This window comes from Peromyscus maniculatus, chromosome 3 (assembly GCF_049852395.1).
Source record: "Peromyscus maniculatus bairdii isolate BWxNUB_F1_BW_parent chromosome 3, HU_Pman_BW_mat_3.1, whole genome shotgun sequence".
In the NCBI taxonomy this organism is placed as follows: Eukaryota; Metazoa; Chordata; class Mammalia; order Rodentia; family Cricetidae; genus Peromyscus; species Peromyscus maniculatus.
In genome coordinates this window covers 41,150,189-41,166,370 of record NC_134854.1, presented here as the reverse complement: position 1 = coordinate 41,166,370, position 16,182 = coordinate 41,150,189, and the positions used below count along the sequence as shown (strand labels likewise).

Genomic DNA, 16,182 nt, shown 5'->3' with positions numbered 1-16,182 from the left:
TGGTATGAATCGGCATTCCTTGGGTATATGCCCAAGAGTGGGATGGCTGGGTCTTGAGGTAGTTCGATTCCTAATTTTCTGAGAAACCGCCATACTGATTTCCACAGTGGTTGTACAAGTTTACATTCCAACCAACAGTGGAGGAGTGTTCCCTTTGCTCCACATCCTCTCCAACATTGGTTGTCATTGGTGTTTTTGATCGTAGCCATTCTAACAGGTGTAAGGTGGTATCTCAGAGTCGTTTTGATTTGCATTTCTCTGATGATTAAAGATGTTGAGCATTTCTTTAAATGTCTTTCAGCTATTTGTAGTTCTTGTTTTGTGAATTCTCTGTTTAGCTCTTTAGCCCATTTTTTAATTGGACTGTTCAGTGCTTTGATGTCTAGTTTCTTGAGTTCTTTATATATTGTGGAGATCAATCCTCTGTCAGATGTGGGGATGGTGAAGATCTTTTCCCAATCTGTTGGCTGTCTTTTTGTCTTATTGACTGTGTCTTTTGCCCTGCAAAAGCTTCTCAGTTTTGAGAGGTCCCATTTATTAATGGTTGTGCTCAGGGTCTGTGCTGTCGGTGTTTTATTTAGGAAATGGTCTCCGGTGCCAATGCGTTCAAGAATGCTTCCTATTTTCTTTTCTATTAAGTTTAGTGTAACTGGATTTATGTTCAGGTCTTTGATCCACTTGGACTTGAGTTTTGTGCATGGTGACAGATATGGATCTATTTGTAATCTTTTACATATTGACATCCAGTTATGCCAGCATCATTTGTTGAAGATACTTTCTTTGTTCCATTGTATAGTTTTGGCTCCTTTGTCAAAAACCAGGTGTTCATATGTGCATGGATTAATGTCAGGGTCTTCAATTCGATTCCATTGGTCCGTATGTCGGTTTTTATACCAGTACCACGCTGTTTTTATTACTATAGCTCTATAGTAGAGTTTGAGGTCCGGGATGGTGATGCCTCTAAGGGTTGCTTTATCGTATAGGATTCTTTTAGCTATCCTGGGTCTTTTGTTTTTCCATATAAAGTTGAGTATTTTTCTTTCCAAGTCTGTGAAGAATTGTGTTGGGATTTTGATGGGGATTGCATTGAATCTGTAGATTGCTTTTGGTAAGATTGCCATTTTTACTATGTTAATCCTACCTATCCATGAGCATGGGAGATCCTTCCATTTTCTGATATCTTCTTCAATTTCTTTCTTTAGAGATTTAAAGTTCTTATCAAAAAGGTCTTTCACTTGTTTAGTTAGTGTTATCCCAAGGTATTTTATATTATTTGTGGCTATTGTAAAGGGTGATGTTTCTCTGACTTCTTTCTCAGCCCTTTTATCATTTGTGTATAGGAGGGCTACTGATTTTTTTGAGTTGATCTTGTATCCTGCCACTTTACTGAAGGAGTTTATCAGCTGTAGAAGTTCCCTGGTAGAGTTTTTGGGGTCACTTATGTATACTATCATATCATCTGCAAATAGTGAAAGTTTGACTTCTTCCTTGCCAATTTGTATCCCTTTGATCTCCTTTTGTTGTCTTATTGCTCTAGCTAGAACTTCTAGTACTATATTGAATAAATATGGGGAGAGTGGACAGCCTTGTCTTGTTCCTGAATTTAGTGGTATCGCTTTGAGTTTCTCTCCATTTAATTTGATGTTTGCTGTTGGCTTGCTATAAATTGCTTTTATTATGTTTAGAAATGTTCCTTGTATTCCTAATCTTTCTAAGACCTTTATCATGAAGGGGTGTTGGATTTTGTCAAAGACTTTTTTAGCATCTAAGGAGATGGTCATGTGGTTTTTTTCTTTCAGCTTGTTTATATGGTGTATTACATTGACTGATTTCCGTATGTTGAACCATCCTTGCATCCCTGGGATGAATCCTACTTGGTCATGATGGATGATTGTTTTGATGTATTCTTGGATTCGGTTTGCCAATATTTTGTTGAGTATTTTTGCATCAATGTTCATGAGGGAGATTGGTCTGTAGTTCTCTTTCTTTGTTGCATCTTTGTGTGGTTTGGGTATCAGGGTAATTGTAGCCTCATAAAAAGAGTTTGGTAGTGTTCCTTCTGTTTCTATTGTGTGGAACACTTTGAAGAGGATTGGTATTAGTTCTTCTTTGAAAGTCTGGTAGAATTCTGCACTGAAACCATCTGGTCCTGGGCTTTTTTTAGTTGGGAGACTTTTGATGACTGTTTCTATTTCTTTAGGGATAATTGGTCTATTTAAATGGTTTATCTGGTCTTGATTTAATTTTGGTATGTGGTATTTATCCAGAAAATTGTCCATTTCTTCCTGGTTTTCCATTTTTGTGGAGTACAGGTTTTTGAAGTATGATCTGATGATTCTCTGGATTTCCTCATTGTCTGTTGTTATGTCTCCCTTTTCATTTCTGATTTTGTGAATTTGGGTGCTCTCTCTTTGCCTTTTGGTTAATTTGGCTAGGGGTTTGTCTATCTTGTTTATTTTTTCAAAGAACCAACTCTTTGTTTCATTGATTTTTTTATATTGTTCTCTTGTTTTCTATTTCGTTGATTTCAGCCCTCAATTTGATTATTTCCTGGCGTCTATTTCTCCTGGGTGAGTTTGTTTCTTTTTGTTCTAGAGCTTTCAGTTGTGCTGTTAATTCATTGGTATGGGATTGCTCCATCTTCTTTATGTGTGCATTTAGAGCTATGAATTTTCCTCTTAGCACTGCTTTCATAGTGTCCCATAAGTTTGGGTATGTTGTACTTTCATTTTCATTGAATTCTAGGAACTCTTTAATTTCTGTCTTCATTTCTTCCTTGACCCATTGATGTTTCAGGTGGGCATTATTCAGTTTCCATGAGTTTGTGGGTTTTCTATAATTTTTGTTGTTATTGAGTTCTAACTTTAAGGCATGGTGGTCTGATAAGATACAGGAGGTTATTCCAATTTTTTTTGTATCTGTTGAGATTTGTTTTGTGTCCAAGCATGTGGTCAATTTTTGAGAAGGTTCCATGGGGTGCTGAGAAGAAGGTATATTCTTTTGTGTTAGGATGGAATATTCTGTAGATATCTATTAGGTCCATTTGAGTCATAACATCTGTTAGGTCCTTTATTTCTTTGTTAAGTTTCAGTCTGGTAGATCTATCTTTTGGTGAGAGTGGTGTGTTAAAATCTCCCACTACTAATGTGTGGGGTTTGATGTGCGTTTTAAACTTTAGTAGTGTTTCTTTTGTGAATGTGGGTGCTTTTGTATTTGGAGCATAAATGTTTAGAATCGAGACTTCATCTTGGTGGATTTTTCCCGTGATGAATATGTAATGTCCATCCTGGTCTCTTTTGATTGATTTTAGTTTGAAGTCTATTTTATTAGATATTAGGATAGCTACACCAGCTTGTTTCTTAGGTCCATTTGCTTGGAAAGCCTTTTCCCAGCCCTTTACTTGGAGGTAGTGTCTGTCTTTGGAGTTAAGGTGTGTTTCTTGTATGCAGCATATGGATGCGTCCTGTTTTCTTATCCATTCTGTTAGCCTGTGTCTTTTTATAGGTGAGTTGAGACCATTGATATTGATGGATATTAATGACCAGTGATTGTTAATTCCTGTTATTTTTTTGGTTGTGTTTTGTTGTCCTTCTGTGGTGTATGTTGGTGTAGGATTATCTATTGCTTGATTTTTCATGCATGTGTTTAGCTTCTTTGGGTTGAATTTTCCCTTCTAGTGCTTTCTGTAGGGCTGGGTTTGTGGACAGGTATTGATTAAATCTGGTTTCATCCTGGAATATTTTGTTTACTCCGCCTATGGTGATTGAGAGTTTTGCTGGGTATAATAGTCTGGGTTGGCATCCGTGGTCTCTTAGTGTCTGCATGAGGTTTGTCCATGATCTTCTAGCTTTCATAGTCTCTATTGAGTAGTCTGGTGTTATTCTGATGGGTTTGCCTTTATATGTTACTTGGTCCTTTTCCTTTGCAGCTCTTAATATTTTTTCTTTGTTCTGTGTGTTTAGTGTTTTGATTATTATGTGGCGAGGGGACTTTTTTTTTTGATCCAGCCTATTCAGTGTTCTGTAAGCTTCTTGTATCTTCATAGGTATTTCTTTCTTTAGGTTAGGAAAGTTTTCTTCTATGATTTTGTTGAATATATTTTCTGTGCCTTTGAGTTGGTATTCTTCTCCTTCTTCTATCCCTATTATTCTTAGGTTTGGTCTTTTCATGGTGTCCCAAATTTCCTGGACGTTTTGTGTTAGGACTTTTTTGTCTTTAGTGTTTTCTTTGACTGACGAATCTATTTTCTCTATTGTGTCTTCAGTGTCAGAGATTCTCTGTTCCATCTCTTGCAATCGGTTGGTTATGCTTGTTTCTGTAGTTCCTGTTCGTTTAGTCAGGATTTCTATTTCCAGCATTCCCTGAGCATGTGTTTTCTTTATTGTCTCAAATTCATTTTTCAGATCTTGGAATGTTTCTTTCATCTGTTTAATTGCTTTTTCTTGGCTTGATTTGATTTCTTCCCATTTTTTGTTCGTTTTTTCTTCCATTTCTTTAAGGGAGTTTTTTATTTCCTCTTTAATGGAGTTTTTCATTTCCTCTTTAAGGGAAGTTTTTATTTCCTCTTTAAGGGAGTTTTTTATTTCCTCTTTAAGGAAAGTTTTTATTTCCTCTTTAAGGTAGGTTTTCATTTCCTCTTTAAGGAAAGTTTTTATTTCCTCATTGAGCGAATGTTTTATTTCTTCTTTAAGGGCCTCTATCATCTTCTTAAAGTCATTTTTAGGGTTGATTTCTTCTGTTTCTTCTGTCATGGTATGTTTAGGTCTTGCAGGTGTAGAATCACTAGGTTCTGATGTTGCCATATAGGTCTTTATGTTGTTGCCTGTGTTTTTGCACTGGCGTCTACTCATCTCTTCCTCTGTGCGGTGCAGGTGGTGTCTGTGTCTGAGAGTGCCTCTCTTGTTCTAATTTTTAGTCTTGGTTTAGTAGTGGTTCTTGGTTAAATTGGTGCTATTGGGCTATTTCTTCAGGGGAAGCTGATTTCGATCGGTGAATTATATACTTATGATTCTGGTGATCTGGTTTGGTGTCTGGGTAGCGCCTTCTTCTGTGTTCCCAGGTCACGTTTTGTTCATTTGTCAACTCCTCAGCTGATCTTGTTTCTTCAGACTTTAAACTGTAGGCATCTGAATCCTCTCCCAGATGGGTTTCAGCTGAGCAGGGTAGTCTCACCAACACCTCCAAGTTGTTGGGTTTCACAGGATCAGCAGCTGGGCCCTGGGTTGTCCTCAGAGGAGTGTTCAGATTCGTTCTGGTTCTGACCCACGAAGATAGCTTCTTCCCCAGATGTTGGGGTTAGGGGCGTCCCTGTTCCAAGCTGCGTCTGCTTGTCTCCGTCCCTGGGCCTGTCTACCTCTGTGGTCCACCGCCGGGCCTGTATGTCCCTGTCAGCTGCCGCTGGGTCTGTCTGCCTCTGGGGGCCGCCACCGGGCCTGAATGTCTGTCGGCCGCTGCCGCCGGGCCCGTTTACCTCAGCGGGCCGCTGCTGGGCCCGTCTACCTCTGTGGGCCGCCGCTGGGCCTGAATGTCTCTGCCGGCTGCCGCCGGGTCTGAATATCCCTGTCGGCTGCCGCCGCTGGGCCCATCTACCTCCACGGGCCGCCGCCACAGGCCTACCTGCGTCTGCTTGTCTTCGCCGCTGGGCCTGTCTACCTCTGTGGGCCGCCGCTGGGCCTGAATGTCTCTGCCGGCTGCCGCTGGGCCTGAATATCCCTGCCGGCTGCCGCCGCTGGGCACATCTACCTCAGCGGGCTGCTGCTGGGCCCGTCTACCTCCGCGGGCCGCCGCCGCAGGCCTACCTGCGTCTGCTTGTCTCCGCCGCCGCCGGGCCTGTCTGCCGGTTTTGTTTTTTGATGGGGACTGTTTTTGAGAAGGTTTGGAATCAGCAAGAATGGGGCAGGAGAGAAGGTGGAAGGGATGAATGAAAACAAAAGAAAACAACACATATGGATGAAAATGACATAAGGAAACTTAGTCACTTTGTATGCTAAACTTAAAAAGGGGAAAAGACAGGATAAACACAATAAAAGTAGATTAAAACTATTAAGGAAGGAGGAGAGGTAGGAAAGGAGAAAGGGAAAAGGAAGGCAAGGAAAGAGAGTGGCTGAGGAGGGCAGGATACATACAGATGCTGAAGGATGACATGGCTTATGTTGAGGAACCTGTTATAACTGGCTGAATTCCAGTCCTTCTCTTCCTTGGCCTGAGGTAGTGGCACATTGTCATAGGGTACCTCTCCATCACGTTTACTGGGTGTATGTGAAGATGTTGCTTTGTTTTGAACTTGGTGTGTGTGTGTGTGTGTGTGTGTGTGTGTGTGCTAATTTGAGGATAAAAAGCATAATAATTTAAAACCTCAGGCACTTCATCAACCAGCAGGGGTCAGACTTGACCAGGGTACTGCTCTGCCCTCATAGACCTTGTTCTCATTTTCCTGTTGACTTTGAGGAACTGCAGCAGACCATCTAAATGCTGGCCTTTTAAAAGCACTCTGCACTTTCCTCTCGGATATAGGATACACACCCTTCATTTGCTTAATGGATCCGTGTTGTAGGCAGATTGGCCTTTCCTGTGAGAACTGGTGGACAGGATAAATCCATTCTGCCACACAGGGATTTTAATTATTGCTGGGTTGATCAGTCCTGGGATAAGCAGCATTTCTGTCCAGCTTCTTGCAACTCTGAACTACTTGGTCATTTCAACAGAATCCCAAACTGTCTCATTCAGAAGGACTTGCTTCTGTTCCTGCCAGTCTCCTGTCTGAGCTTGGGCCAGGATTTCTCTGACTTTGTTTTCAAAGGCTTCTGTGTAGCAGGTTGGTTTGTTGGCCCTTATTGCTTAAAAACAAGATTGTCACATGAATTTATAACCAAAATTGATCAAAATTGGTGAACAGTATTGCCAATGAGCACCTTCACCTTCAAGAACTAAATATAGCTCTGGGCTTTTGCTGGATGGATGCAAAAATGGATATCCATTGTGTATTCAGGGAAGAGAATATTATTCAATATAAAAAAAGTGAAATACCAGTATATCTTAGCATAATAAGCCTTAAGAGTGTTGCATTGTTGGGCATATTGGCACAGTGCTAATCCTAACACTCTATAGATTGAAGCAGGAGAATAGCAAATTCGAAGCCAATCTGGGCTATACAGGGAGACCCTGATATTAAAAAAAAGAAAAGAAAAATTACACTAAGTAGTTGGGCTTTAAAAAAAATCGCTATTTGATTTCTTTTTCATTTACATGAAATGTTCAAAATGGGGAAATATGTAAACAAAAAGTACAGTAACAATTACAGGGACTACAGGGAAGACTAGAGGACATGGAGTCAGTGCTGAGTGGATGAGGTTTCTTTTTCAGGTGATGGAGACACACTGCACACATTGTAAGTATATACTAAAAACCTTGAAAACAGATAAAATGGTGAATTCTATGTTTTTAAAGAAGGAGAGGGCCTGGCACTCACCTTCAATCTTTCCCCTCTCCCCCCAGTATACAGACACACACAGAGGAACACATGCTCGGGAGGCAAGGCAGTCAGATTTCTATGAGACCAGCAAGGAAGGAAGGAAGGAAAGAAAAGGACAGCTGTTAGACTCTTTTCTGGCACTTACAAGAAGCAGTCTCCTGAGGTCTCCAGGTCAGCCAGGCTGACAACTTTGTTCTTTTTTGCTCCTGTCTTTTGCTTTTGCTTACTTTTATTTTATTTATTTATTTTGCTCCTGTCTCTGAAATACTGTCACTTTCTGTAGGAGTGTCTACTGACTAAAGAGCTCCATCGGCTGGTCCTCACTACTTATGTTGACCATGTGCTTTTTTGGAGTCTTTGTGATACATGCCTTTGATTTTCAACATTCTCCCTCTACATCTCAATTCAAGGGCCTGGTGCCCTTTTTCTGCTGGGCCTGCTGTGACTTAGCTGGAACACACCTGCTCCCCTGCTTGAGGTGGCCCTGGTTTACATGAGGTCCTATGGATGCACAAGGAATAGGAGACCTGGGTGTACAGGTTTTACTAATTTCCTGACTTTGATGGCTGTCTTCTACCTTTTCTATTAATGGAGCGGCAACTTTTTTTTTTTTTTTAACTTAGTAAGGCTGGAGGTGTGAAGCCCTGAGGTTAGTACCCAGCACTAACCAAAAGTGGAAGAGGGTATTAAGCAGTGAAATGCTTGTCAGTCTGCTTCCTTACAAATGAGATGAAATAAACAGGCTGATGTCGAGTACATCAAGGGGTTGGTTGTCTTCAGAGAGTATTAAGAATTTCAGGAGAGCAGGATGGTGGTAGCACATGCCTTTAATCCCAGTACTACTGAAGCAAAGGCAGAGAGATCTCTGTGAGTTCAAGACCAGCCTGGTCTACAGAGCAAGTTCCAGGACAGCCAGAGCTGTTACACAAAGAAACCCTGTCTTGAAAAAGAAAAGAAAAAAAAAAAAAGAAGAAGAAGAAGAAGAATTTCAGGAGAGCTAAGAACAGCTTAAGGGTAGAATGCTTGTCTGGCATGTAGGAAGCTGTAGCTCAGTTCCCAGCAATGAAATAAAAAAAGAATTCCAGGAACTCAGATGTTATATAGGTGATTTTTTTTAAAGATGTGTTTTATTTTTATGTGCATGAATGTTTTACCAGCTTCTGTGTGCACTATATGCATGCCTGGTGCCCATGGAAGTCAGAAGAGGGTCAAATCTTCTGGAACTGAAGTTGTGGATGGTTTTGAGCCACTATGTGGGTGTTGAGAATCAAACCTGAGTCCTCTGCAGTGGTTAAGAGCATCAAACAAGTGCTCTTAACCATTGTGCCATCTCTCTAGCCCCAGGTAAAATAAAATTTTATTTCTAATTGTGTGTGTGCCTATGTGGGGATACCTTCAGAGGCCAGAAGATGGCGTCAGATTCCCTAGAGCTAGAAGTTTTTTTTGTTTTGGTGGGTTTGTAGATGTAACCGTCTTATTAAATAAGAAACACAGAGTCAGTTGCAGAGTTAAAAGCCCAAGAGGTCAGAGCTAAAAACCTTACCCTTCACTGCCACTGCTGTCCTACCTCTCCACAAGAGACCTACTTCCTGTGTGTCTGTCCTTTTATTGACTTTCTGTTCTGCCTTATCATTGGTTGTAAACCCAACCGCATGACCTCCTAGTCACTGCCTGTCTGTACAGACCTCCAGATCTATGGTTGGTATTGAGATTAAAGGCATGTGTCTCCATGCTGGCTGTATCCCTGAACACACAGAGATCCGCCTAGCTCTGCCTCCCAAGTGCTGGGATTAAAGGCCGTGCACCACCACCACCCAGCTTCTGCTGTGGCGTGCTATTAGCTCTGACCCACAGGCAACTTTATTAACATACAAATAAAATCACATTTCAGTACAAATAAAATATCACCATGGGGTTTTTTTGGTTTTTTTGTTTTTCAAGACAGGGTATCTCCTGGATCTCACTCTATAGACAAGACTGACCTTGAACTCACAGAGATCCTCCTGGCTCTGCCTCCTGAGTGCTGGGATTAAAGGCATGCGCCAGCCGCCACCACCACCACTGTCTGGAGAGTTGCCACTCAGTGTAGGTACTGCAGACTCAGGTTGTGGAAGAGCAACAAGTGCTCTTTCTTAATTGCTGAAGCGTGTCTCTGGCCCTATATAGGTGAATTCTAAAAATTTACATAGCTTCACTGTGTGTGTGTGTGTGTGTGTGTGTGTGTGTGTGTGTGTGTGTGTGTGTGTAGAGCAAGATTGCCCCATTAGTTTTCCCTAATTTAATTAACTTTAAATAATGTTTATTAAGGTACACAATATTTTGGGGAACACAATATCACCACATTTCCTCTCTTTTTGTCTAAAATTAAAGAAAGCTTATAACTAATACAAGAAAAACTATCCAATAAGTATATACAATTATACAGCCAAAAATTACATTAATGATATCTAGTCCATTAACATTTGACAGATTCAGATAAAACCTCCATTATATATATTAACAATGTCCAGTCCAGTAACATCTGAAAAACTCAGACCAAAAAATTTTCATTACTTATCTTATTTAAAACAAGTAGTTCGTTTTTAAAAGTAGATTCCATAATAGATAGAACTTGAGAGGCCTGTAGAACAGTTCCATGATTTAGAACTTTGGAACAGAATTCAGACTCTCAGTTCTGAGGTCTACACCTAGACCTCCCCAGTCCCGTATTCATAGATATAAATATACAGATGTACACACACGTATGCATAAATATACAATTGGTACACACAAACGTAAATATACTGGAAGCTACTGGCAGACTCAAGCCAACCTCAACCCCTTGCCTTACAGGACAAAGTAGCTGTCTTTTCAAAGGAAACATGGACATAGGAAAAATTAAAACCATGTTCTTAGGCACTGTGATGTGTTATGTGGCATTGTTTCTTTTTTCTTTTTTTTTAGATTTATTATGTATACAATGTTCTGTCTGCTGCACCAGGTCTCATTATAGATGGTTGTGAGCCACCATGAGGTTGCTGGGAATTGAACTTAGGACCTCTGGAAGAGCAGCCAGTGCTCTTAACCTCTGAGCCATCATGGCATTGTTTCTAATAATTGAAAATCGAAAACAACTAGTTCATGACCCAAATTAGAGAGACTCTTAAAGACAATTAATAGTTAAATAAATAAATTGGATTCTTGGAGCCCAGATGGTAGAAAAAAGGGACCTAAAGTTCACCTTGTATTCAAGAAAATCCAAAGATACATATGGAAGCATTCAAGGTAAAAATATAAAGTGACTGGCATTGGGGGTGGGGGTGAGAACACTGGCAAGTACCTTTTATCTTTATATTGTACTTTGGAAAGTATATTTTTGTTGTTGTTGTTGTTTTGGATGTTGTTTATTTGTCTTTAGGCAGGATCTCACTATGTAACCTTTGCTGACCAGGACTGGCTGTATAGACCAGAATGGCCTGTCTTTGGCCTTTACAGGATTTGGGGGGGGGGGGTTGTTTGTTTGTTGTTTTTTTAGATTCATCTTATTTTATGTATGAGTATTTTGCCTACATGTGCAGGTTTGGTGCCTGTGGATGTCAGAAGAGAGCTTCAGATATGGAATGAGAGTTACAGGTGGTTATAAACCACCATGTGGGTGCTAGGAATCAAACCCGTGTCCTCTGTAAGAACAGCAAATGCTCTTACCTGCTGAACCATCACTCCAGCCTCCCTTATATATTTTCAAAATAAAAATAAAAATGAGCATTTTAATAATTTTAATATATCAAGAACAGCCCCTTAACATGAAACCTTCTGACATGAACATCTTTTCTTGAGAGAGTTGTATTAATCTTAATCTTACTTCAAAACTTTCCAGGCCAAGAGGCTAGAGAGATAGTTCATCAGTAAAGAATATATACTGCTCTTGCAGTGGACCTGAGTTTGATTGCCAACACTTACATTGGGTAATTTATAATCTCCTGTAACTCTGGCTCTAGGGGGATCCAATGACTCTGGCCTCCAGGAGTACCTGTATTTATTTACACATACAAACACACATACACATGATTAAAAATAAAATATTTAAAAAGAAAGAAAGTGTTAACATCGATTGCAAGTGGGGAGGGTTATGGGGATAAAGACAGAGCAAAGACTTTTCAGTATAGTATTTGCTTTTCTACATAGATTTCCTGTTGAGGAAGACAAACACTTTCTAATGAAACAATTGTAACAGCATGGGAACACTTGTGTAAAATGATAGCAGGATACAGGTTTGTATGATTCTAGCTATACACATCTTCAATGTGTTTTTTAAAAGAATGAGGAAATACAGAGACCTAATACTTTTTTCAAGGGATGAACCAATTAATTTTCTTTCTTCTTATGATTTTTGTGTCCTCCAAGGTTGTCTTTTAGTTATGAGTTTACAATATTTTTCTTACTGGCCCAATTATGGCTAATCTTTTCTTGAATGTTAGAGACCATTCTTTACAGTCTTGTGGGATTGCTGTCTGCCACCATCCCCTTTGTTACCCCCTGTGCACAGAAAGTAGCATCCTGTACATCTTATGTTTCCATTGCTGTTTAAGCCCCATCATTCCAGTACTGTTATGCACAAGAGTAATTCAAGGGGGAAGGACAAGTGCACCTTGTTACCTTCTGCAGTCTTTCTAATGGTCACAGCCTTGGTGTGCCCTTGTTTTCTGCAGGATCTCACGATCCTTTCTCTGCTCCTGTTTTCTTTAAAGAATAAGTGCACAAAGACTTGCCCACCTGAATAAGTGCTTGATGAACTTCAAGTTGGGTAATTTCAGCTATCAGAAAACCCCTCTGAAATTGGGAGAGCTTCAAGGAAATCACTTCACTGTTGTTCTCAGGTAAAGTGCTACAGGTAGGAGTAGACAGGAGACCTGGGCTGGCTATCTGGGTCTCCATGGTCTGTCTCTGTGTGTTGATAGGGTAGAGGACAGCTGGTACAGAGGGAAGGGCTGGGAGAACAAGGACTGTAGGAGTAGGGAACAAATACTGTGTAGCATTTCTTCTGATAAATGGTCTTTATCCCTCCCTCAAAAGCTTCCTATAGCCTTCAGAAACATTGTTCTTCAGACCCAGTTTTGAAAGATAAAGAGCCTGTGATTTAATTCTTTTTGTTTTGTTTTGTTTGGTTTTGTTTGGTTTGGTTTGGTTTGGTTTTCAAGACAGGGTTTCTCTGTGTAGTTTTGCACCTTTCCTGGAACTCACCAGGCTGGCCTCAAACTCACAAAGATCCACCTTGGCTCTGCCTCCCGAGTGCTGGGATTAAAGGTGTGCACCACCACCGCCCGGCCTATGAGGTACCTAGAATGGACACATTCATAGAAAGATTACTTTGGGAGAGAGTTATTTGTTGGCATAAGTTTCAGTTTGGGATCAAGCATAGTTGCACATGCCTATAATCCCAGACTCAGAGGCAAAGGCAGAAGATCACATGACTCCTTCAAGGTCAACCTGGACTACATGGTTTGTAGACTGGCCAGGGGCTATATAGCAAGACATGCATGCAGAATAATAAATACATTTCATTGGAGGAAGTGGACAAGTTTGGGAACTACATAGTGTGAGAATCCACACCGCATTGCTTCATCTTACAATAATTTGCACTTAAAACTGATTAAAATGAGCTGGTCAGTGGTGGTTCATGCACAGAGGCAGGGGAATCTCTGTGAGTTCAAGGCCAGTATGGTTGACAACACAAGTTTCTGGACAGCCAGGACTACACTGAGAGACCCTATCTCCAAAAAAAGCTGATTAACAAATCAACAGAGTCCTCAGGAGGCAATCAGAAAAGATTGCAAAGGTAAGATACAGAAGCCACTGTTACAGTGTGCATCATAAAATGAGTTTGACTGTCCATTTTTTTCCTCTGGATAATTTGGGTCCTTGCAGGAATATAACAGGAACTGATGAGCAAGTACAGCAAGCCATGCAATCTCTGAAGGAGACTGGCTTCATTAACTACTATGGCATGCAAAGATTTGGGACTACAGCTGTCCCTACGTACCAAGTTGGAAGGTATGTATTTGATTTTCTAACTTTTATCTTTTTATTTTTTTGAGTTATGTTTTGTTTTGTCTTGTTTTTTAAGACATTATCTCAGTGTGTAGCCCTGGCTGTCCTGGAACTCACTGTGTAGACCAGGCTGGCCTTGAACTTACAGAGATCTGTCTGCCTGACTCTACCTATGGAGTACTTTGGTGATTTATATAGAAGACGATTCAGAAAGTTTTGTTAATTGAAAGGTTTGTATTTAATTTTGTAATTTCTATCTAAAGGATGCCTCTCATAAAAGAAATAAGATTTTTGTTAATGGTGTGTTGATTCTTTCAGGATTCTGTCATGTTTAGGGCAAATGAACACCTGATCCATAGGCTCTTTGTAAGATTTATTCAGTTATTTCAGTTAATGCATGCAACAGTGTAACAGTGTGTTTTCTAAAAGAAAGAAAAAGAAAAGGAGGAAAGAAAGAAATGAGGTCTGGAGAGACAGGCAGCTCAGTAAAGTGCTTACTACACAAGCATGGGGTCACTACACAGAAGCCAGGTGTGGTAGAACACATCTGCAACCCCAGCACTACACAGAAGCCAGGTGTGGTAGAACACATCTGTAACCCCAGCACTACACAGAAGCCAGGTGTGGTAGAACACATCTGTAACCCCAGTGTTGGAAAGGTAGAGACAAGTGGATCCCTTGATCTCTCTGGCCAATGAGACTAGCCTAATCAGTGAAAAATGGTCTGAAAAAAATAAGGTGGAGAGCCACTGAGGAAGGTCTCTAGCCTCTATCACATATGTATATCACACATATGCACACAGTTGAAAATGTGACCTAAATATTAAATTTAACCTCTCACTTCTCACTGCCCTTGGGGGGGTGGTCTCTTTTAGGTTTCTTTGGGGGGGAGGTGGGTTGTTTGTTTTTCTTTTTGGTTTTTTGAGACTGGGTTTCTCTGTGTAGTCCCAGCTATCCTAGAACTCACTCTGTATACCGGGCTGACCTCAAACTCAGAGATCAGCCTGCCTTTGCCTCCTGAGTGCTGGGACTGAAGGAGTGTGCCACCACACCTGGCTTCTCTTTTACTTTTCAGCAGGTAAGTGGCCAACCATAAAAAGCTGGGTAACGGGCTGGAGAGATGGCTCAGCGGTTAAGAGCATTGATTGCTCTTCCAGAGGTCCTGAGTTCAATTCCTAGCAACCACATGGTGGCTCACAACCACCTGTAGTGAGATCTGGTGCCCTCTTCTGGCCTGCAGGGACACATGCAGACACAATACTATATACATAATATATAAATAAGTCTTTTAAAAGAAAAATAAAAAAAAAAAAAGCTAGGTAACAAAGGCCCAGATTACCCAGACCCAAGGCATGCACACTATGATCTCAACACACAAGTTCTAGTTGATTAATCTTTCATCTGCCCTGCCCCCACCATTTCAAGAAAACCCTAGAAGATACCATTTAATTTAAGAGCTTGGTTTGCTGGGTGGCGGCGGCGGCGGCGGTGCCGCCACATGCCTTTAATCCCAGCACTCGGGAGGCAGAGCCAGGCAGTTCTCTGTGAGTTTGAGGTCAGCCTGGGCTACCAAGTGAGTCCCAGAAAAGGCACAAAGCTACACAGAGAAACCCTGTCTCGAAAAACCAAAAAAAAAAAAAAAAAAAAAAAAAAAAAGAAGAAGAGCTTGGTTCACACTTAGGTAATAGGAAAGCCCTCCAGAGTAAAAATTATTACAGTAGATCTCACCAATAAATGAGATTGGTTTTGTGAACATACTGTGGGGATCCGGCTGTCCAGCAGTGATTGCCACATAAAGTAACAAATTATATGGGAGTTAGAGTGATGGTGGCTTCACTGAATGCTATCTGAGAACACTTGTTCTTCTGTTTCAGCAAGTACAGATGTTGTGCTTCAGGAGGGCTCCCAAGCACACTAATTAAATAGTAGAAATAAGAGTTTTCTCTCATCCAGTTTTTCAGTATCAAGTTGTATTTGCTTATGTGATTTTACAAGGTTCGAGAGATTGGTCTGCTGTGTGGCAGCTCCTGTGCCTCTCTCAGGCAGTATTGTAAAGTGAGGCTTGAGTTCTGAGCCTCAAACTACTCCTCTGTAAAGTGGAAATAATACCAACTTCACAGAAGGCTGAGAATGAAGATGGTGTTTATGCAGCACCTATTTCTACGCTTAAAATATACTAAATAATTAATAAATAGAAATCTTTCTAAATTAAGACCAGACAGGCACAGTGGAGTCCAGTCCTGGGCAGCTGATTAGGACTGTGAAAGACCAGGCTAGCAACATAGAATGATCTGCTAATTTAGAACAAGAACAAGAGGAAAGTTTAGGACTAGAATGTGGCTCAGCTAATAAGAGTGCTTGCCTACCATACATGAAGCCCTAGACTAGATCACCATCACTGAGGAAGGAAAAGCCACTACAGTAACTAATAGAAAATACAGATTAGCATAATATAGATGCTGATTGTTGTGGCACAGAATATTTAAGGAATGTTTGTATCAGCCTATGTATTTTTAATTAATTTAGCAGAAGCACAGCCATGTAACCCTATAGTTTTGTATCCCAAAGAAAATTAACTGCAAATAATTGCTCAGTAAAGTGGTGTCAGATTTACTCAGAAAGAGAAGTTGCATAATATGGCCAAAGGCCAGGACAAGTTAATTCAGAGTTCCAAACAATGTCAA

The 16,182-nt window shown here is 40.6% G+C and overlaps 1 protein-coding gene across 2 annotated transcripts in view; it reads left to right on the top strand.

The window, feature by feature from the left end:
• The window catches only part of Pus7 (pseudouridine synthase 7), a 62,464-nt gene that overhangs the window by 33,551 nt on the left and 12,731 nt on the right, over nt 1–16,182 (top strand). For both annotated transcript variants that reach the window (XM_076566366.1, XM_076566367.1), the window contains exons 8-9: nt 12,199–12,327; nt 13,376–13,501. In XM_076566366.1, the coding sequence (XP_076422481.1) occupies nt 12,199–12,327; nt 13,376–13,501 (255 nt within the window). The remainder of the gene's footprint in view (nt 1–12,198; nt 12,328–13,375; nt 13,502–16,182) is intronic.